This window comes from Ceratotherium simum, chromosome 28 (assembly GCF_057802395.1).
Source record: "Ceratotherium simum simum isolate JZ-2026a chromosome 28, ASM5780239v1, whole genome shotgun sequence".
NCBI classification, from domain to species: domain Eukaryota; kingdom Metazoa; phylum Chordata; class Mammalia; order Perissodactyla; family Rhinocerotidae; genus Ceratotherium; species Ceratotherium simum.
The window spans coordinates 38,408,306-38,432,030 of record NC_141927.1 but is presented as its reverse complement, the minus strand read 5'-3'; the positions used below and the strand labels follow the sequence as shown (position 1 = coordinate 38,432,030).

General features: G+C 42.7%; 1 protein-coding gene across 2 annotated transcripts; it reads right to left on the bottom strand.

Annotated features, from left to right (window-relative positions):
* Nucleotides 1-1,124: 1,124 nt before the first annotated feature.
* GINS4 (GINS complex subunit 4) lies at nucleotides 1,125-14,878 on the bottom strand. Of its 2 annotated transcripts, none has more exons than XM_087418566.1 (8): nucleotides 14,752-14,878; nucleotides 13,966-14,080; nucleotides 9,288-9,374; nucleotides 8,475-8,588; nucleotides 4,825-4,922; nucleotides 4,568-4,656; nucleotides 2,381-2,471; nucleotides 1,125-2,286 (listed from the first exon to the last, which is right to left on the bottom strand). In XM_087418566.1, exons 2-8 carry the CDS (start codon nucleotides 14,059-14,061, stop codon nucleotides 2,190-2,192), a joined length of 672 nt encoding a protein of 223 aa, XP_087274692.1. In that variant the 5' UTR covers nucleotides 14,062-14,080; nucleotides 14,752-14,878; the 3' UTR covers nucleotides 1,125-2,189. The 2 variants fall into 2 exon arrangements, with proteins under 2 accessions (XP_087274692.1, XP_087274693.1); XM_087418567.1 differs by having other exon boundaries at nucleotides 8,550-8,588.
* Nucleotides 14,879-23,725: the final 8,847 nt, after the last annotated feature.

Sequence of the window (23,725 nt, the reverse complement as noted above, 5' to 3'; positions counted from 1 at the left end):
TTCTATGTCATAGTTGCACATCCTTCTAGTTGCTGTATGTGGGATGCGGCCTCAGCATGGCCGGACAAGCGGTGCGTCGGTGCGTGCCCGGGATCCGAACCCGGGCCGCCAGTAGCGGAGCGCGTGCAATTAACCGCTAAGCCATGGGGCCGGCCCACTTCACCTTTACTTTAAAAGCACATATCTAAACCAGTCTTCCTTTGGAGAGGTGACCTAGGAAATGGAGCAACTCACTCAGTGGCTTTAGCAGAGACTTTCACCTCCTCCGCGTGGCCCAGCACGCACAGGACAGAAGCTGTGACAGGAAGACGTAGAGCTCTGTCACTCTAAGTGTGGTCCCTGGATCAGCAGCAACTGCACAGCCTCTGGAGCTCCTCAGAAATGCAGAATTCTGGGCCCCATCCCAGACCTCCTGAATGAGAATCTGCATCCTAACAAGATCTCTAGGCAACTGCTGTGCACATTAAGGCTTAGGAAATGCTGTTCTAGATAACAGCATAACAGCCCAGGTCCCTCTCCTGGCTGCTTAGCACAATGGAGGCAATGGCGACAGGGCACACACACGTGACTGGAAGGAGACTCAGGTTCAGACTTATGGCTTTGTTCCCCACCTAATGCATCCTCCCACCCTGCCTACTTCTCAGACTGCTTCGAGGACCAAATGGGATCCTTGCTAACAGAGCCCTTAAGTGATCTGGGCCCAGCCTGCCTCTCAGACCTTATCCTGCACCATTTTCCATTTTGCCCGTTGTGTTCTAGCCGCACTGACCACAGGCAGGACTTGTTTCTGCTTCAGGGTCTTTACACAAGTGGCCTTCTCTGCCTGGAGCGCCCTTCCTTTTGATCCCTGTGTGTCTGGCTCCTTGTTATTCAGACCTCAGCCTAATTCAGTAAGAGTCACTGAAATCAGTGAGAACCCCTCAGACCATGAGTCACTCTCGGGTGAGTCACCCTGCTCTAATTCTCTGCAAGGCCCTTATCACTGTCTGAGCAGGCATGGTGACTGTCTGCCTCTGGGTTGGAGCCCCAGGGTCTTGAACTGTGCCTGGCACACTGTATGCTCAGTACATATTTGTGTAATGAATGGCTGAAGAGGGTAAAACATGCTGGAAAAAAGCACTACATGAAATATAAAATGCTTTTATTAACAAATAAAACCTTCTTTGCTTTCACTTAGTGACGTCTCCTGGAAATGACAGCAATATTACATTGATTACTCTAATAGCCTATGTCATGTAAATGAGGACCTGCTGCCTTTCCATCAAGCAAGAAAAGGCTGGAATGCAGATTGCTTTTCATCACATTTCAAGGGAGGACGATTCATTCAATATCCATATATCTTTCCTGCAGGTATCACTGTGACGTTCTCCATTCTCAGGAGTTTAATTGCACCCATTTCCCTTGGGAAAGTGAAGAGCTTAACAAAGAAAAGCTGATACTGAGGTTACTATAGGATTGTCACTGTTGCTAGCAGAGCCTTGGCCAAGGTGGCCAGATGGCCCGGAGGCTGGCCTGGCGAAGCTGCCTGAGATTCGGGGAGGCTGCAACGTAGCAGCAGGGAGAACGCACTCCATCATACCACAGGCCAAGAACTGTCCAGAGGCTCCTTCTGCCACCAAACTGAATCTTAGTAATGGGTTATTGGTTTACTTACGATTCTCAGTTAAGCATGACGGAAACTGGTTTTAAGGCCAATATTAGAGGTTCCCAAAGGTTAGTTCACACAGTTTAGTGACGTATCACAGAAGAAGGCCACAACTGTTTCTCCAATTGACTGTCTTCCTACCAGGAAGATTAAATGAACTCTCTTGCCACTATCAGGCCAGGGCTGACTACAGTCCCCTAACACAGGCAGTGGTGCCTTTTCATGAGCTACTTTTCCCTCACTTTCTTTAGCTCAAAAAACACCACAAAGGAAAGAGGTGCACAAAGTGACAGTCTCCATGTATTTGCCCAGGGCACAGAATCAACAGAGCAAGGGGCCCATCTGCTGATGCTGGCTAACATAGCATGGTCGGGAGGGCCTCTGGCATGTTAGGAATCCCACTTTGAGCTCCTTTTCAATGCCCAAGCGACCCCCAGCACTGCTGGGAAAAGTCTGTGGTCCACAGGGACAAAGTGACATGAGGGATTTCTGAACATTTTCTCCAGGGTTCCGCATCTTCATTCTTGTTTATTTAGTTCTGTTTTTAAATTAGCTGTACTGCTCCAGAAGCAACCAGAGGTGCAATGGTTTTATATCGGATCAAGTGCTGTGAGCCTTCTTCCAAGTCAATCACATAGTCCCTGAAAAAGGAGGAAGAAAATGGGTGTGCAGAGCTCAGCTGGTGTTCCACTGCGAGGAGTATCTCCCACTGTCAGAGACACACACGTCACTCACCTTTGCTCATCTGTTTCTGGTTCTACTAGGATGTTTTCTTGTCGTTCTTTCACTCTTAGAAACACATATGAATCTAGATCTGGTTTGGGAACTGCCAGAAAAACAACAATGTGATCAGAAAATGCTCAGCTAACAAGATCAGTGTGGGAAAAGTTGCTGGGATTAATTGTCTCAAGCACTGAGGGACCCCTGATGTAAAACCATTGTGTGGGGCGTGATTCGAGGAGAGATCTGGCTCCTTATAGAAATAGCACACTTCCCACCCATGGCTTCACACAGCAACCACTCATTCAACAATGATGGGCATGTAAACTGTGCAGGGAATTCTGCCACAGTATGGAGGATACCAGCAAGCACAACACGGTCTCTGGACAAGGTGGTACCAGCAGCATCTGCTGAGGCTTCATATCAGTGGCACACTCACTCAGTGATGTGAGGAGAAAGAAGTCAATGTGAGCAGTGAAGGAAAGGGTGGGACATAAAGAGGAAAAGTGAGCCTGGGAGGTAATAGCAAGGGCCACAGTAGAAATATGCATGACATTTTGGGAGGACAGAGTGTACAAATCTGGTCAGAAAGTATTTCCATATAAAGGAGGAGGAGAGAGTATTAGGAAGACTGGGTCATATGGTGACAGTCTTGAACGTTAGACTAAGAACTATAGGTTTCAACCTATAAGTGGACCCTCATTGGCTGATTACAGGTTAAGAAGTTGCTGTCATCCCTCTTTCTCTCCCAACATTTCAAGTGCGTGTGTGCCCCAACCTGGGCTGCTTGTTGATGGCTCATCTCTTGGTGCTCCACATGTACCCAGAGCTCCATCAACTGCAGGGTCAGAGCACCTACTGGATAACTCTCAGTTGGAAGAGCCCAGCTCAGGTTTCATACTGCCCCTGATCCCCTCATCTCTGGGAGGGGGTTCAGGATAACTGGCTCCAAAGGTCTAAGGAGGGTCCCCTGGGATGCTCTAGGGTTCTGGGCCTGCCAAAGAGACTCCAACTTCACCAGGTCAGTCGGCCCCACGGGGCAGCTACTGATTCCAGGAAACTCAGCTTAGATTTCAACATGCCTTCCCTGACCCTGATCTCAGGGTCTACAATGCTCCAGAGGCCTGAGGGGGACTCAGAGCATCTGGGCTAACTAAGCAAGACTCTGATTTTACTAGGGCAGGCTGGTCCCCCCACCCACAGCTTCAATCCCAGGAGCCTGGCTCTAGTTCTTGGAAGGGATGTGGACAAGTGACATGTGAGTGTTTTAGGAGGTGTCCACCAGCATCAAGTAGAAGCTCTGGGACAATGGCTTAGACCCAGTTTCAGAAATTCAGATGCATGCCCACCAGTAGTCCCATGGCTGCTTTAATCAATTGGATGTGACAGCCCTGGGCGATGATTAGGGAGATGGTCCTTGCTCCATTCCTATCCTTCTAAGGTGCAAACAAAAGTGGCTGACCTGGACATGGACCGGCCTTTTGTTTCCCTCAGGCAGGTTCACCAAAATGACCACTTCAGAGTTCCAGAAATCTGGTTTGCGTTTGCTTGCTCCTGGCGTTACAGGCTGCACTGTGTCAGCTCAGCAGAATTTAAAGGGGACTGTGCGAGGAGGGCGAGAGGTGGAAGCTCTGGTCGTGCTTCCCTTCGCCCAGCCGCCTTCTCCTTCTCCCCCACACTCTCAGTCCTGTTCCCCTTTCCTTAATGAGAGAAACTCCTCACAACAGAGACTAGAAGCCTTTACTCCAGGTGACAGGGAATCACCAGAGGTTTCCTTAGCCTCCTATTTAAAGCCTCCTTGGTAGCTGGACAGTCCCTGCACGATCTGGAAGCTGTGAGGAAAGACTACCAGCCCCCTGAGAGCAGACGCCTTGTACTGTCAGCGCTCAGAAGAGCCTAGCACAGTGCAGATGCCCAGCAGGTAACTGCTGGAGGGACGAGTGACTGAACGCACGACTGAGTCTATGTCTAGAACGGCAGTCACAAGAATGTCAACCCAACCTGAACAACACCGAGTTCATGCTGATGTGGCTACCCTTGCAACAATTTTTTGTTAAAACCCTTCCTCTTTTCTGTTTATCTACATACTTATTTTTCCATGTTTGAGAGAAAAGAGTGAAGATTCTATTCCAAGGCACCTGAAGATACTTAGGGTGTAAACTATGGCCCCTCAGGATGTCTGAAAGAGAATGTTCTGCTCACCTGACCTCAAGAGGTCCATCTTCTGTAAGTTAGGAGGCATATGCTTTAAGGCAACATTCTTTAGATAGGTGTCTGTGTTAGCCATGTACCTGAAATACAAAAATGCACATCACTGTCACAACATGAACTGTATGAGCCACCAAGGCTATCAGACAGAGAACAGCGGCTCTGAGATGGGCTTCATGGATACAACCACCAAAACTCATGCTCACGAGCCAGGGAAAGAAAGGTGGTTCCCACACTTACTGCTTACTCACTCTTTGGCAAAGGCAAACTCTTCTGGAGAAAGGCTAGAAGACTCCCCCTCACGGCGTGTTTTCTCCTTTTCAAGGATGTGAGGGAAAAACTTCTCTATCTGCGAGGATAAAATCAAGATGAAAACATCTGTCAAGATTCAAGTGTCCAACATACCAGATTTCTGAAATAGGCTGAGGTTAATCTAGAAACTGACTTTAAAAATGGCAAGTCTTGAATATAACACCTGAAACTATGAAACTTCTAGAAGAAAACATAAGCAGTATGCTCTTCGACATCGGTCTTAGCAACATATTTTCAAGCACCATGTCTGACCGGGCAAGAGAAACAATGGAAAAATAAACAAATGGGACTACATCAAACTAAAAACCTTCTGCACAGCAAAGGAAACCATCAACAAAACGAAAAGACAACCTAACAATTGGGAGAAGATATTTGCAAACCATACATCTGATAAGGGCTTAATCTCCAAAATATACAAAGAACTCATGCATCTCAACAACAAAAAAACCACCAACCCAATTAAAAAATGGGCAAAAGACCTGAACAGACATTTCTCCAAAGAAGATATACAGATGGCCAACAGACACATGAAAAGATGTTCAAAATCATTAACTATTAGGGAAATGCAAATCAAAACTACAATGAGATATCACCTCACGCCCGTCAGAATGGCTATAATTAACAAGACAGGAAACAACATGTGTTGGAGAGGATGTGGAGAGAAGGGAACTCTCATACACTGCTGGTGGGAGTGCAAACTGGCGCAGCCACTATGGAAAACAGTATGGAGATTCCTCAAAAAATCAAGGATAGAACTACCATATGATCCAGCTATTCCACTGTTGGGTATTTATCCAAAGAACTTGAAAACACCAATGCGTAAAGATACATGCACCCCTGTGTTCATTGCAGCGTTATTCACAATAGCCAAGACTTGGAAGCAACCTAAGTGCCCATCAAGGGACGAATGGATAAAGAAGATGTGGTATATATACACAATGGAATACTACTCAGCCATAAGAAACGATGAAATCCAGCCATTTGTGACAACATGGGTGGACATTGAGGGTACTATGCACAGTGAAATAAGTCAGAGGGAGAAGGTCAAATACCATATGATTTCCTTCATTAAGTAGTAGATAATAACAACAATAAACAAACACACAGAGACAGAGATTGGATTGGTGGTTACCAGAGGGGAAGGGGGAAAGGAGGAGGGCGAAAGGGATAATTCGGCACATGTGTGTGGTGATGGGTTGTAATTAGTATTTGGGTGGAGAACATCAGGTGATCTATGCAGAAATAGAAGTATAATGATGTACACCTGAAATTTATACAATGTTATAAACCAATGTTACTGCAATAAACAAAAAATTAAAAAAAAAAAAAAAAAGGGAAGTCTTCCTGGCCAAGACTCTTTCTAATAATAAGGCCTACACTCTGGACTTCAAGAAGGCAGGTTCCAAAGAATTCAGAGAAAAGAAAACGGCTCTAAAATGGAAGACAGTTTAAAAAGGATGAGAGGCTATCATAAAAGAAAATCCAAAAATACAATTGTAAATGACATTTAAGAGGAAGAGAACATTTTTATGTAATTGTACAGGGTGTTCTTCTATGAGATGAAACATATACAAATGCTGGAAAGATGCATACAGAATACACAGGCAGATAGAAGAGTGACACTCAATTCCAAGAATATAACCAGCAAGGATAAAGCCCAGAATCTAGGTGAGTCTTGGAAAAAACGCTAACAACTACCTGGAAAACAAAACAAAAACAAAAAAAAGCCAAAACCTATAAAAAGTTGTGTTGTCAGGAGCTGCGAAGGGATTAGGCTGTTGCTCAGAGTCAATGCTGTTACCGTTATCCCCGTGGAAGGAAATGCTCCCTGCAAGTAGGGAAATGACAAAGGTGAGGAGGAACTGAAGGCCAAGACGAAGGAGTACTTACTCTTCAAAGGAGTTTAGTTTTTTGGCTTGGATCAATTATGTTCCAGGATAAATTAAATAAAATTCGTATAGAGTGTAATTATATGAAGCACTTTCTCCTGTTATATGTAAATTGCTACTGTTACAGTATCACTTAGTGTACTAAAAATATAAGTAGTTTTACAATCTCAGAAGAACTACTGAGTTCAGAAAAGGTGTGAAAGATCTGAGATAGGCAAATATCCCGATTTTTAAAAATACAAAGGCGGCAGGGAATCTTCAAACACAGAGTAGTGTCCTTAACATTGATATGTGGCACTATACTAGAATAGTAAAGAAAAGTGGTTAACATGAAGAGGATTTATCCAAACAACAACAACAAAGTGAGTGGCGTGGGAGTTGAGGGTGAGTGGAGAGGCATACTGTGTGTCTCAATTTTTTCAAAACGTGATATCGTCTTTATGACACCTTTGTGGACAAACTGTAAGCCTGGGGCCAGGTGACAGTACAGATTGAGACTCAAAAAGAGTTAGACAGAGAATACTGATTGAACAGACAGATGTCATTCCATAGGGAAGTCTCTGGTGGAATACTCGATCAATGGCCCAGTCCTAATAACGAATCAGGTAAGAACCTTGATGACATTCTTATTAAACTTGCTGATGTCACAAAGTGTTATGAGATAGCTAATATATTAGGTGACAAGATCAGGATCCAGAGACCAGGGAAATGGCCCAATTTAATACGACGAAGTTTAAGAGGAATAATAATCAAGCCCTACACTTAGGGGTCAAAAATCAAGCCATATAAATACAGGATGGTGACAGGATGGGGTAATAATAAAAACTTCAGGAAAGGTTAGAGTTCATGGTGAGTACAGAATGAACTAAGCATGGTGTGTCTGTCAAACATGCTGATGTGATACTGGGCGGAATTACTACCAGTTTAATATCGAGAATAAGGGAAATGATCGTCTTGTTTTTCACAAAATTGACCAACTAAAACTGGAATATTGTATTCAGTTGCAGGTGGTATAATTTAGGAAGAACCTTTTTAGGGAAAAGATCAGGAGAGTAAATGGAAATAAATGGTTGAAATGTTTAGCTGAGAGGACTTTGATGAGACTTGTGAGCTGTCTTCAGATATCTGAAGCACTCTCATGTAGAAGAGAGAATGTATTGGTTTTGTAATAACTAAGGGGACAAGCGGAACCAAATGAGAAGAAACTTAAGGAAGGAAGAACTTTCCAGGGCTGAAACAGACATCATACAAAACAGACTGTTTTGCAATTTCATTTTTATAAGGAAGATGGCCACAGGGCTAAAGCTGAATGTCAAGTTACCACGGTCCATTTGACACTGACTGTATGACAGACGCAAAATAATTTTTAAAACCAGCTCTCCTCTAGTCAGTATTCCCGGTCTAACCAACACAAACAACCCTACCGTCAGCACTGCCATGCTGTAACTCCAGGGGGCACCATTCACACAGCAGATAAACAAACTAAAAATGTGTCCTGGAGGTCTGCAACACACGTTCCATCTATGCTTCTCCAGAACAATCTCTTGCCCTCCTTACTCTTTAGCTATCCTGATATTGGGCCTCAGAAGCATCTTTTGGCCTAGAGCCTCCCAGGCCCCAGTCCAACCTCTCCCCAAGACACTTAAGTCTATACCATAGACTGCACTGTCGTAATGCCTACAGGTATCTCCATGTCAAACCTTCATGAGCCGACACCGCAAGTAGCTGCTAAGGACGTAGCGGATCCTCTCCATCTCCATTCGATGGATACTGACCTTCAGGTCCCCCTTCTTGGCTCTCCTGAGATTTTCTTCCTATTAAAAGAGAAAATGAAATTTATAAAAAACATGATATTCAAAGACTAAGGACCTTTTTTGTTTAATCTACACACAGCCCACAAGGACCATCCTCACTGGCAATGCTGAGGACTCAAAGACTACATTCTGAATATGCGTTGGTCAGAAGGGCCCAGAACTCCAACCCAATTATTAAGGAGATAATATAGCAGACAGAAAAAATGCCTAAAGAGTCTAAAAAGTAGTGTAAAAACACCAGTCGAGAAATTGTAAAATACCAATGTTTTTAAGCTACTTGAGGCTGATAATGACTTAAGCCGAGCTCATCTAAGTCAACGGCAGCACACTCAAATGATTATGGGGGCTAGGCAGGTAAGGTCTATGAGAAAGGTAGGCAATTAGGGACTGTGGGGAACTGGAGAGCACACTGAAAGGTGGCGGCCCTTACCCTGCCCTGGTCAGCTATTCTCATGTAGAAATGTGGGGCCAGTGATGACAGGTTTTTGGACTTTTCATGGGAAGCTGATATGCAGATATTCGCAGGAACTCTCCTGCTTTGTAAATGTAGATAACTAATTCAATATTAAAAACAACAACAACAACAACTTAGGCTGGGCCAAGCAAAGCAGATTTGCTATCAGACCACAACCTCTCCCTATGCTGACAGACCCTTTTAACGTTCTCGTCCTTTGTAACCCCGAGACAAGCAACTCTTACCATGTGATCGAGCTGTTCCATGACACATTCCACAATTTCACACTTGCTTTCCAGCAATTCAGGGGCAAACTTTTCATTCATCCAGGCCTAAAAAACAACGGCACAACAAAAAAAAGCATCACTCACAATGGCACAAAACAATCCTGTTAGTACATACTCCCTGAAAATCCCAGCTATCTCAGGCAAAGAAAACTGTTTGCCTACCAGCTGGAAACACCGGAAATGCTTTGAAGACAAGCTATGTTTAACGAAGGCTTTTCTGTTTCTTTTAGTGGGAGGACTGTGTTCACAACCTTTTATTTAACCAACATTACAAAAAAAATCACTGTTCACTTCAAGAATGGTATACGATCCCAGTGCTGAGAGTGACGCCGCCTGGTGTTCAAACAGTACCTCTGACGGAGTAGCAGCAACACATTTCTACTTCTTCCCTTGCTATTTCCCACCAGGGGGCACCAGCACCTTTCTATTTTGAGAGATGAAGCAACACTTGACATAAATCCACACATCTCTTCATTCCTGAAGCTCAGAGCACTTTACACATACTTTTTCATTCATCATTATAATATGAGAGGAAATGGATATAGCTATCTTTATCTCACTGATAAGAAAACACAGATTAAGTTATTTACTAACTGTCCAAGAGTATAAAGGATCACAATAGAAATGGATATTCACCTATTAAACAATTTTAGAACAAGAGGTTAAATCCCTAATTTTGACTCAGGCTCAGATGCTTGGTACATTTCAGATATTACCAAGGCTTGGAGAACTGAAATATCCACAGGTGACTGAAGAAAACTCTACTTATCTTTCAATTCCAGGAAATCTAGTTTTAGCATAGCTCAGAATTACATGCCAATCAGGCTCAATTTATTCCTTTTGAGTCCTTGAGGCTCTACTTCTCCAATTATCACCATCAAGACATATTATTAAATACTGGGGATTGCTACTATCATAAAATTTTTTTCAGGTGCTCAAGCTTTAGTGTTACAGATATAGAAAATTAACCAGAAAGACAATCTGTATTTTCAAGTAGCATAATGAATGAGAACAGATCAAATTGTCATAGAAGACTTATAAAGCAGGAGTTTTTCTTTTTAACTGATTTTATTAAATATTGATTAGATACAAAAATATTTATGAAATACCTATTAACATGAAAAATAGTGATAAAAACACCTGTGGGCACATAACTTCATTAAAGAATTTTACCATAAACTCCCCATGTGTCCCTCCCTCCTCGGAGGAAATCATTAGCCTGAATTTAGTATTTAATATTTTTTATAATTTTAAAATTATAAAAATTATAAATTTTTATAAAATTTAAAATAAAAAATAAAATTATAAATTTTTATAATTTATAATATAAAATTATAATTTTATAATTTATCAATTTTATAATTTGATAATGCCTGTATGGTACACTGGGGTAAAATGGAGTAGATTTGGGGGAGTTTTCTCATTTACATTAAGAAATCATGATAATAAAATATAAAACATTACAGGAAACTTTATATTAGTACAAAACTTTCAAATAAAATATTTTAAAAATTTTTAGTGAGAAACTTGTGTTTAAATCCATGGTCTTTTTTCAATAATCAGGTTCTATGTCTGAGATGGCTACATCTGGCTCCTGACCAAAATTTTTAATGACAAATATGTTCATCATTGCTATGGGCTAAATTGTGTCCCTCTCTATCCCTAATTCATATGTTGAAGTCCTAACTCCTAGTACCTCAGAATGTGACTGTATTTGGAGACTGGGTCTTCAAAGAGGTAATTAAGTTAGAATGAGGTCATTAGGTGAGGCCTAATCCAATATGACTGGTGTCCTTATAAGAGGAGGAAATTTAAACACAGACACACAGAGGGAAGACCATGTGAAGACACAGGGAGAAGATAGCCATCTACAAACCCAGGAGAGAGGCCTCAGGAGAAACCAACCATGCCAGTACCTTGACTTCAGACTCCTAGCCTCCAGAGTTGAGAAAATAAATTTCTGTTGTTTCAGCCACCCAGTGTGGCTACTTTGTTATGCAGCCTTAGCAGACTAATACAATCATTAAAATGAGAAACATTGCACTGTAGGTAATAACTTTTAAATCATTTTTCACAGGCATGCAGGAGTATCCTATATATGCTCCTGGAGCTGGGTCTATCAGTGGTCCTGTCAAGTTGCCCCTTAGGCCATGCCACACAGCCTAGGAGTCCGTGTCCAGCTGCAGCCACTGTCCAGGTGGTGGACCAGCCCTGGCTGCACTCAGGGCACTGCAACAGAGCATCAGGCCCAAGATGTTAACTCATGTGCACCCACTGCCAGGCTGCGGCTGTGCTGTCAGACCCCACTATCCTCAGGCTGCCTTTCAAGGGGCCCCCGAGGATACCGGCAAGAGGCAGCCAGCCTGGGGGCTCTGGCTGTCCCAGAGGGCAGAGGGTCAACATCACGAGGCATCTGCAGCACACCAGTGTGTGCTGCATCAGTCGAGCTGGCAAGCTCTGCCTTGAACAACAGTTCTGCAAGCGTCTGAACTTGACATATTTATGTTTCTTCAGCAACTTATTTCCTGTTGTTCTACATGGTGTTCCTGAGAGTTCTCCATGCTGTTGCAGGAGCTTTTACTCATTTTATTGCTATCTTTTTTCCCATTGTGTGTCTACGCCACAATTTTTTATCCATTCTATTCTTGATGGATATCTGGGTTATTTCAGTTTTTAACTATCACAAGCAATGCTATGAACACTTTGTGCATGTCTCCTGGAGTACACGTGTAAGTTTTCTCTAGGGCATGTAGCTGGGAGTAGAATGACTGGGCCACAAGATATGTGTGCCTTTAACTTGACTAGACAATAACAAATTCTTTTCCAGAGTGACCAATTTACATGCCCAGGGCAGTATACAAATGTGCAAATTGCTCTACATCCTTGCCAATGCTCTATATTGTTCACTTTTTTCATTTCTACCAATCTGATGAATATGAAGCAATATCTCATAGAGATTTAAATCTTCATTTTCCTGATTACTAGAAAGGTTGAACATCTTTTTCATATGATTATTGGCCATTCTGGTTTCCGCTTCTGGGAGATGCCTGTTAAGATTTCATTCTTCGTTGGGGCAGTTTCTGAAGTTTGTTTATGTATTGTGGATACTAATCTTTTGTCAGTTACATATTTTGAAATGTTTTCTCCCAGTTTTGCAGCATGTCTTTTTACTCTTACCAAGGTGTAAAAACAGAAGTTCTTAATTTTAATGTAGTTGAATGTATCAGTTTTTTCCTTTATGCTTTGTGATTTTTGTTTAGTGAACCCTTTCCTAATAAAGCAGGGGCTCTTCAACTGGGCTCCACAGACTAGGTGGGCAGATTTCAGGGTGTCTGAGAACCTCCTGAAATGATATGCAGCATTCTGCATGGGTGTATATATATACTATTCTGGGAAGAAGGGCCAGACTTTTCACTAGAGTCTCAAAAAGGTCTGTGATATTAAAACAAATTAAGAGTAACTGCTATATGGTCAGGATTATCATATAAGGTACAATTTTAAAATTATCTTCCTTCAGTTTTGTCACTCATGATGGCATGTTTGGTAGGAAAAAATGAAGAATACTAAAGTAACAAACGAGCAAGTTCTGGAAAGGGGCAGTTAAAGGGAGAAGATGAGAACAAGGCAGCAGGTGTAGTGGATTAAGAGCACACGTTTTGGCGACAAAGAGACTTGGGTCGTATCCTGATCTGCTGCCACTGTGTGACCTTGGGCAAATTACCTGACATCTCTAAGCTTCAGGTTCCTCATCTGTAAAATGGAGATAACAATAACCCCTGCCTCACTGGGTTGTTGTAAGGATTATTACTGCTCACAGCCAACATTCAGTGAGTGCTTATCACGTGTCAGGCAACCTGCCAAGCACTTTACATATATTACCTCATTTAATCCTCCCAGCAACTCTGTGAGGTAGCCACTATTATTAACTCCATTTTATAGTCAAAGAAGTGCTTGAGACAAGCTATATAACTTGCCTAAGGTCACATAATAGACTAGTGGCATGGAGGGATCTAAACACAGATAGTCTGAACTCCTATCTTCCAGAGCTCCACAAGATACTGACTGTAAGTAACTTAACACAGTTACTGGGACACCGGAAATGCTCAATAAACCATGGCTATCATGACTGAAAGGAGAAATATCCCAGAAACGATTTTAGATAGCCAGTGGAAAAAGAGAACAGCTGACAAAAGCAAGTGTATGGGAGGAAAAGGAAAAATAAGAGCAGTTTTCTCCTAAAGGTGTTCCAGCACTTTCTTGCTAACCCAAGCATTCTACAGGGAAACAGCAGATGTTTCAGGGACTAAGGTTTAGAACTTACAAGTCTCCACCACAAAACCTCTGCAGTCCCCGCAAATACCAAGTAGATCCTTTTCTATGAACTGTTTTATTCAATGTGCCCAAAGCTGTCCCTTATTGGCCCCACTTGAAGATTTTGTATTTGACATTATGAAGTTTCTAACAAAGCCTGTCCCCACTACTTCCTATTTCTGTGTAGATGGTAAAATCTAGTCCCTCTTCTCTTGAAATAAGCCTTGAATTCCATTTCCTCGTTTTCTGATTCCTGACATTTGCATAGTTGGACTAAATAAAAGGGCTAAGATTGGAGCAAGGGGACTCTATTTGAGGTGCTTACCTGCTCCAGCCTTTCAATGAGCTCTGCAGGAGTCAGGACCACCTCCTCACTACCCCCATCAGAGTCCTGTCCCGTGAGATCCAGTTCCTCTGCCATCTTCTCTGAAACCAGGAACCTAATGAGAATAAAAGAACTAATACCCTGCAACGTGTTTTCCATTTATTTGCAAGAACAGGCAACTATGTATCTACAACTGGGGTTGTAGAGGCTCACTGGCAGTAGCTAGAGAATTCACAGACTTTGATTTTATAATTCTTTGCCTCTTCCTCCAAACCTGAGGTCAAGTATTAGTTTCTCAAAGAGGTCACCCCTTACAAGCGTTTCCACGTGCACCACGAACGGTACACTGGTACATCACACCACGTGATAACCACCTGTCTGCCTTCCCAGCAGGTCCTTTCCTCAGGGGCTGTGTGCTCTTCAGCTCAAGTATGAACCACCATCCGCTCTGTGCCTGGCACTTCTAAGTACTGGGGCCATAGTTACCTGCGTAGTCCCTGCGCTTAGCACCGTGCTTAACTCACAGCAGGCATTTACAACTGCTGGGAGGGCTAACCAACGCCTCGTTCCCTAGAGCCGCAAGGCCCAGCGACATCAGGCAGGCCAGTGACCCCAACGGCTCAAGACGGCGGGTGGTGGCGCCGAGGGCAGTCCCCGGAGCCTCAGAAACTGAGAGCGTACCCTCCCGCTCCTCTCCTCGCTCGGCGCCGCGAGCACAGCGGCCCCCTCCCCACTCTCCCCGACACACACACACCCACCCACCAGAGGTCCCACGCGGATGCTCACCCAGGAGGCAGAGAGACACTCCGAGGTAGCACGCGGCTAGTACCGGAAGCGCGTGGGGAAGCGCCGGGCTCTCCCAAGGAGCACCCGGCCGCCAAGCAGGCCGGTGGAGGCCTCTCCCGGACGTACCCAACCCCCCTCTGCAGCTCCCGCGCTCCCCTCAGACACTCTCCGCCCAGGCATGACGTCGCCGCGCACGGGCGGCGCTGGCCAATCACGGCCCAGAGGCTCCGTCCACCCGGGGGCGGGGCTTGGCCTCCGCGGCTCCCTCTGCAGCGCCCTCCTGAAGGGAGGCGGCGGCAGGCTGGCTCGGGTGAGCCCCGCCCGCCTTGGCCCGCCGCGCCGCAGTGGGGGCCCGGCTGACGCCGCCCAGGGACCGTCGGGAGGGGGCGCCTCGCCACCGCGGCTGAGGACGCTCGGCGGTGTCGGCCTCCCGGCCCCGGGGTGCAATCGCCAGAGTATGTCCTGGCTGGTGGGGTGGGAGCGGGTGGGGGGTGGACAACAGAGATATGGGCTCTGTTAAGATCAGGCCAATACCGTCTCTTGGGTCGTGCTCTCCACCCACCACTCTGTGGCCCTTCTGGTTCCTTCTTCTTTGCCAGGGCTTCAGCTATGGCCACTACTTCCAGTTCTAAAAACAGCTGGGCTGGTGGCTCTTAAAGCGCGGTACCAGACCACCAGCAGCAAGGTCGTCTGGGAACCCGTGAGAATGCAGATTCTCAGGCCCCGGCCAGCCCTGCTGAATCAGAAACTCTGGGGGTGGTTTAACAGACTCCGTGAGTCTGATGCAGGGGAGGTGGGAGAACCACTGCTTTAGGCAATGGTTCCATCTCAGCTGCTTGACTCTCTAGGATATTTTGATATCTACTGCTTATGCCTTCTACCTTTAATGTAAGACAAAAGCATATATATGTAAGAGCATATATGTATATATTCGTGCTGACATGAATTCAGACAAGTAAAACGTCGAGCTACAAACATGGCAAAAGAAGGAAAAAGCTACTGCCCCAAGTTGGAGAGGATACAGAAAATAGGACCCTATACAATGAAAGAAAGTGAACAGTCAATGCAATTTCCAGATGGTGCTCAATGAAGAAATTCACTGCTGTCATAGACACAGCAAATAGAAACAGCCAAAATGTTTGTGGATAGCTATAGAAATATACATTAATAAGAATGAATCTATTTTTTTTCAATCACCAAGGAAAAAAGACAAAATTTATGTATCTATACAGTATTGTGAGATGCTTTTTGGAGAAAGATGCTTTTGAAATATAAGGTAATACCATCATTACTGTTCTGCCTTCGTCACTGCCCTTGCTCATTTGGTCCAGCTGTTTGTCACTGTTTCCTTCCTCCGAATTCCATTACATTCCTGGTCTCACTATCCTAAGAAGCAAAGCACTAAGTTTTGGAGAGGGTATTAGTTAAGCAAAGTTTAACTTCCAGTTGATCTGAACGAATGAAGATTTGGACTAAGGACAGGAAAGTAGAAGGAAACTTGCATTTTTAAGGAAGGCAGAAAAATTCATGTTTCCTTTTAGCCTCTCAAGGAAAGCTGTTGACTGGTGAATTTGCAAGTATTTTTCTGGCCAGCGGTAAAACCCCATACCTGCTTGCATGGCTGAGATGCTGGAAATCTCAGGAGGCCAGGCCAGGCATGGATCTCCGTGACAAATGTAAGATTGGAGCAATTTGTGATGTTCCTAATTCCCTTTCCCCTCAGACTTTTAGCTCCTGTCCCTTACTCAAATCTCATCTTGAATTCAAACACATTAAATTAAACCATATATGTCCCCAATAAATGTATAAACTTTTCAAAGTTTGTCTAAATGTAGTCCTAGTTTCTGGCACAGACACATAAACCCTACCTCTGCCTCTGTATTTTGTTTTCTCTTGGTTAATAGGAGGATGCTTTTTTCTCATAACTTAAGAATATTCTTAAGAATAACTATTCTCAGCCTTATAACAAAAAAGTGTCAGTTTGCTGTGGAGGGGTACTCACATCTTCTGAAAAGAAAGCTGATCCAGGAAGTAGAACATCTGGCTTCAAGTTCGAGCTCTAACAAAGGCTTCCCAAGCCTGGGCACAGACCCTGTAGATGCCATCTCCTCCATTCGCCTCGACTTTGTCAATAAGGGTTCACAGTGACGTTGACGGAGGCATCGACACCTGCCAAAGGCTGTGGCCTCCTCAAGCACAGAGTAAGATGATGTTCTCTCATCCCACTGTGGCCATTTTACACCCTTGAAATTTTCCTCTGAGGATGGCAGACAGAACACCTGTGGGCTACACCTCACTGCCCACAGGCTTAGACAGCTGTGCTGAAGCAGGCTGTTGGAGGGTGGGTAAATTCCCTTGAGAGAAGTAGGACAATTGCAGTCACTCTGGCTGAAAACAGTGCTGCTGATTTTCTTGAAGTTTACAGCTTCCTCCCTTACACCCTTTGCTCCAGTTATGTCAAAAGTCGGACAGGAGGGATTTTTGTCTCCTTTCTTTGCACATGCTGTTGCCTCTTTCTAGGCTTCTCTCTTTCCATTTCACCACCTGATGAACTCCTATGCATCCTTCAAGACTCAGCCAAAGTATCTCTTCTTCTGTGAAACCATCCCTAACACATCCACCCCTTCTTTAGGTCACCATGTATGTTACTATTCTGTTACAACATTTATCATGCTACATTGCAGTATGAACATGTCTGTTTCTTCTATTAGATTGTGAATTCCCTGAAGGCACCCCCCACATCTAGCACAGTGCCCCTCATTTATTCATGCATTAATTCTTCTTTCAACAAATATTTCTTGAGCATCTAGTTATATTTGAGAATCTCCTGCCAGGCCCTGTGTAGGTGCTAAAGATAAAGCAGGGAATAGGAAACATAGACCTTGTGATGGAGACAGACAATAAACAAACAATAATTATTTGTCAGGTGGTGATGAAATAAAGTTGGGTAACAGATAGAGAACATTGAGGGTGGGGAGGCCTCTGTCTTAGATGGTTGGGGAGGCATCTGTCTTAGCACGCTTGGGCTACTATAACAAAATGCCGGAGATTAGGTGGCTTATCAAGAACAGAAATTTATTTCTCACAATTCCAGAGGCTAGGATGTCCTAGATCGCAGCACTGACAGAGTCAGTGTCTGGTGAGGGCCCACCTCCTACATGGCTGTCTTTTCACTGTATCCTCACATGGTGGAAGGAGCAAGGGAGCATTCTGGGCAACTTTTATAAGGGCACTAATCTCATTCATGAGTCTGCCCTCAAGACTTAATCACCTCCAAGACCCCACCTCCTAATACCAGCACCTTGGGGGTTAGGATTTAAATATATGAATATTGTGGGGACATGAATCTTGAGCCTATAGCAGCCTCCTTGAGGAGGTGACATGTGAGCATAGTCTGCAGGAAGAAGGAATAAGTTCCAAGAGAGATGGATGTGAAACACTGTGAGGAGATACAGAAATTGTACTGTCATTTATTTATTGCAGAATATACAACCACCATGAATTTTCCTTTTTGTTTTTTTAAACAAAATTTACCTTCTGAAAAACTATGGCCAATATAGCATTTAGCAGGTAAAATGATTTTTTCGGTAAGAGTCAAGCAAAGAGAAATGTGACCTTTCCATCAAGAAATTCATGTGCCTTTATGTCATGAACATCTGATGAAAAGCTGCTATGTCTAAGTGCCGGGCAGGTCTTCATGTTTATTAGGGTTCATGTAATTTACCCTAGGGAATTGTCTTTAGGTCTAAATGAAAACCAGGCCAAACTCAGCATTTCTAAATGCTCTCAGCTTAGGCCAATGCTCTTTTTTGTTTTTAAATATGACGCCATAGGAAAAGGCTTGACTATAGTCATAGGAAAAGGCTAAAGGGGAGCCTTGTTTGAGTGTACCCTGTATCAAAATATCACGCATTTCTTTTCATTTTAATGTCTTACTTCTCTTTGTGTTAATGGATCACAGACATGGCACCATTTTGAGAACTTCACATAACTAATGTAATAGGTCATTCCACTTCAGACTAAAGTTTTTTGAAATAATTTTTCTGTGCAGGGACAACTCTTAGAATACAATTGAGTTAATCTGTGCATAGGTAATGGTTCCCCTGAGCTGACAAGACACAGTAAGATTTATTTTAAAATTTTCTTAAGCTCCAAACTTTCTAATTAGACTTACAGAGAAAGAGTTGTATTATAATTGTTACCATTTTATTTTCATTTCTACATAGAGCATCTATAAATTATACACCTCTTGAGGTGTCAGTACTTGAAATAATAAGGAATAAGAGGCCTGGGTTAGTGAAATTTAAAAATTTGTGACACTTTAAAAACTTCTGGCATTATGTCTAGGTTTCTTCTTTTAAACACTTAGAGGTTTCTCACTGGTGAAACTGAACAGCTTGAGTTCACTATTCACCCTCTATCTATCAGAAGGCTAAAGAATGTGGTGATTAATTATGTTCCATGTCACATAATATTATCTGGGTATTTTACTATCAAATTAGCTAGAACGGGGGCCGGCCCCGTGGCTTGGCGGTTAAGTGCCGTGCGCTCCACTACTGGCGGCCCGGGTTTGGATCCCGGGTGCGCACCGACGCACGGCTTCTCCGGCCATGCTGAGGCCGCGTCCCACATACAGCAACTAGAAGGATGTGCAGCTATAACATACAACTATCTACTGGGGCTTTGGGGGAAAAAACGGAGGAGGATTGGCAATGGATGTTAGCTTAGAGCCGGTCTTCCTCAGCAGGAAGAGGATTGGCATGGATGTTAGCTCACGGCTGATCTTCATCACACACACACACAAAAAATTAGCTAGAACGGATAATGTAATAATTTAACCTTTAGAGTATCTCAAAATGATAGAAACCATTAGATTTTTCAGTTTATGTTATGTTCAGTTCAGTTATGAAAATATTTTCAGCTGAAAATACTGAAATTTGGTCATGAAACTGTGTTAATTGTTAGTATTTTTTGGAACAGGAACCAGAAGCCTTGGGTCCTTTGGCCCATCATGGCTGATGGTGCCGAGAGCAGCTAACTTGTTAGGATCAATAAGATGTGAATGTGACCTGTGGAGCTCTGTGAAGGCCAAAATTACTCTGGGCTTTCCCCCTGTTTGTGGGGACGTGACACCATAAGTTTCCCAGTCATCCTCTGTTTCATCTTAGACATGTTTACTTTAAGTAAGAAATTCAGCTTGACCCTGAACTTTACCCTTGGCTGTGTGCTGCTTCTGGCTGGAAGTTGAATTCATTTATTTTAGAGGTCTACTCACATATCTGTAAGCAGGAAAAAGCCATTTGTCCATATTTTTCATTTTCTTTTTTGTATAAATAAAACTAACAGAACGCAGAGGTAGTGCCTTTTGACAATCAAGGAGAGAGTGAGACAAACAGGCCAGAAGGCTTAAAGGAAATGGAAACTGGAGACTCAGTGAAGTCCCAGGAGGTGGTGGGTATCGTGTCCAGATTATCAAAGCCCATATTGATACTGACGATCTTATCTGGTGTGCATAATATTTAGGATATGGTAATTTATATTGACACGCATGTGATTGTTTTTGTGATAAAAATTTTTTAGACATTTGAAAAAGTAGGGGAAAGCAGCAGCCATTTAACATTACAAATCCAATCTAAGCCCTGTACTCCTCTTTCTGACCCATTCCTCTTCCTCCCTCTCTAGAGGTAATCACAACTTGGTGTTTATTGCTCCCAGGCATATTTACATATTTTACCACATACCTATGTATCCAAAAATAATATGGTAGTAATACAAGAGTTGTGAGTATATGTGTGTACATGTTATCAATTAGGATAATTCATGGGATGTAATCATAAAGCAACTTATTTTTGTCTCTGATTTTATTTTTACCCCTTTACATTTATTTGTTGGGTATAGTTGGGTATAGTTCTTCCCCTCTCCCTTGACAAAAACTGAGGAAGGTCCATGATAACTCTTGTCCATCTTTGGTTGGAAAAAAAAAGTCCCATGATCTCTTTAAGTCACAAAATGCAGTCCCAATACAGTAATTAAAATGTCCAGTTTTGTTATAATCAAAACCCACTCTGGGGAATGGTGCCATACTGGGGGCTTCGCATTGGCCTCCACTGGCCGATGGGACACTCAGCAGTGGCAGTAGCCAGGTCAGGCACAATGAGAGGAAGTCGATGTTGTTGCCACATGTAGCCTTCATCCTTGCTGCCATGACTATCTTACATGGTCCCACCGAGCAAGCACCAGGGAGCTGGGAAGAGGCTGACTGACATCAAAGGACTTTCCACTTCCTCAGTGAGAACTCTCTGCAGTAGATGCTATCTGTGGGCATTTACACGGCATATGAATTTCTTCACACTGAGTCCATTCCTAGAGGTCGTTCCACAGAGTATCCCTTGACTCCTCCTCACCAAGCCTTCCAGGTTTGTCTTTCCAGGCCCCTAAGCAGTTGGCCAACTAGTTAGCCACTTCCATGAATTAGTGTACCAGGCTCAGATCTCCCGCTCATTCCTCCCACTGGCCAAACCCTACTGGAAGCCTCAGGGCAAGGGAGCCAGGTTGATGCAGTCAAACAGATCAGTTTTCTATGATATAAAAGAGCAAGTGGAAAGAGAAAAGATCTGGAGGGGCAAAAGGAGACTATCTTGCCCACCAGACATGTCTGCGTCTGAGTCTAGGTCTTTATTCTGTTCCATTGTTCTGTGAGCCTCTCCTTGTACCAATGCCACACACATCAAGTACTACAACTTAATATGTCCTGCTAGTTGTAGGGCATGTCTCTTCACTTTTTCTAGAATCAGCATGACAAGTTCCATCAAAAACCTTACTGGGACTTTGTCAGGCAAATAAGTTTTTAAGTTCTTATAAAGCTTGCCTGTTAAATGAACTAATTAGACTAAATTTTACCCTATGAGCCTAAATGCCTCCTCCAGTCTCAGAAGCATTTTTACTTTCTGCCTTTAACTGTTGCATATAGTTAACATGCAGCTGCATATTATTCTGACATCACACATTTCCTTGATAAATAGAAAAATTGTGGTTATTTCAAAAACAGTATTTGGGAATAGAAAACAATGTACAGAGGCAACCTTATTTTTCCTCCGAATTTTTTCACAGAGTCTCTAGCAGGGATCTGATTATTTATTTATAGCTCTTGCTGGCAGGCGTTGGTAGTTTCTCTTGTCAATACGGTTGTTGTTGGGAATTCTGGTTAAGAGATGATTTTTTCTACCCTAGTAGGAAAGTAGCAAAGTAGTCTCTCCATATCATTAGGTATTAAGTGAAGATCTTTTTCTGCAGTATTAAAAATGCCCCAAATATGCTGTCAGGCCTTTCCTTTCCTAATTAACTGAGGCACTTATTTAAAAATCAGACAGTAACACTACAATAATGTTGCTTTTTCAAGTACATAAACCTTCAAATATCGAAGAGATTAGGAATTGGACTAAATAAAACATTTGTACATTGTATGAGATGCACACAGATGTGCAAAGGTTGTACACACCAGTCCTTTAATTGGGAAGCAAAGGTCACATTACATCTGTGTTTCGAGGCCTTGTATATCACAGAATCTGAGTTTTTCCAATTACGCTGTTTGGCAATTGGTTCTTCCCAGAAGACCAATCACCAAAACATTTTGAATACAAATTATGATGTTCATTTCCAGGCAATAAACTGGGCTGTGAAAATATGAGGTAAGAGAATATAACATGAACAGAAAGATGAAGATCAAGAGCAACAGCTCTAGCAGCCAGTGGACTGATTTTTAGGTACCACTCCCCCCACAACGTCGCCTTTTTTTAAGAACTCTTTGTAAGTGAAACAGAAAGAAATTCTTCAAAAACAAGGTGATTTATTAATCTGAAGATTAATGATTTCACTACCAAGGTAAAAAGTGACAGCACAAAGTTAAAGACGTTCTTACAAGGTCAATAAATACTTACATTGCTCAGATACCATTAAAAAAAAATTAGAAAATTCTGCTGGCATAAATTTGTTTTAACTTGACAATGCCCTTTAACCAAAAATCTTTGGTTGTGCCTGATTTATAAAAGTATTTCTTTTTGTAAAATGGAGTCTTAAAAATTTTTAAAGTAGGCATTAAGTTCCTATAGGTTTTAGGCAGAATTTCACAGAACTTCATACCTGCACCATTTGAGGCATATGGGAGAACTTAAGATACAATACAGAAGAGCCACAGCATTTATTTTGGTCATGTAATTTTGTGTCTACTCATTTTGGAACAAAATACATTTACTGCTGTACTCCTAAACTATCCGAGAACTTAGGTGGTCCAGAACCTATATTTTGGCATTCACAATTTACAGCAAAGAAGTTAATCAGACATTTGCTATCCTCTACATGTTTCCAAGTTTTGAGTACTGCAGAGTACTATTATAAAACCATTTACTCCAGCTCTCGTGGGAAGAATAAAATTCTTTGCACTTTACACATTTGCAGATTAAAGTTGGTCACTGTATAATAGGTACATTTATTGATGTCTGTTCTCCAACCAAGCACAGATAAGGATGGGGCTCACTTTGGCTATTTCCATTAGTATTTTCACTATGGAATAGTCTCTGGTGATATTAGATTATAGGCCTGTTTGATTCATTTTAGCTGCTAAATGAGTGATAAGCACATTTTTCATAGTTTCTTGTAACTTTGTACATGAAGAAATATAATAGGACTTAAATGAATACAAATTCATGCTTTATTAGGTCCTAGAGAATTCTGAAAAGGGGCAACTTTCTAAAAGTGAACTTTTATCAGAAGATTAAATAAAAGAAGTTAAAAGAATTAAGGAGAAATAAACTTTAAAATGTTTTGCAGCTTTAACCAAAGCTAGATTCAACATCACACACTGGCAATGTCAATGATATACAGAATAATAAAAGGACAAAGTATGAGTAGGAGGCTTATTCATTATTTACACTACCCACCTGCTTCAGAGGTTTTGAATGCAATTCCTTTCCTTTCC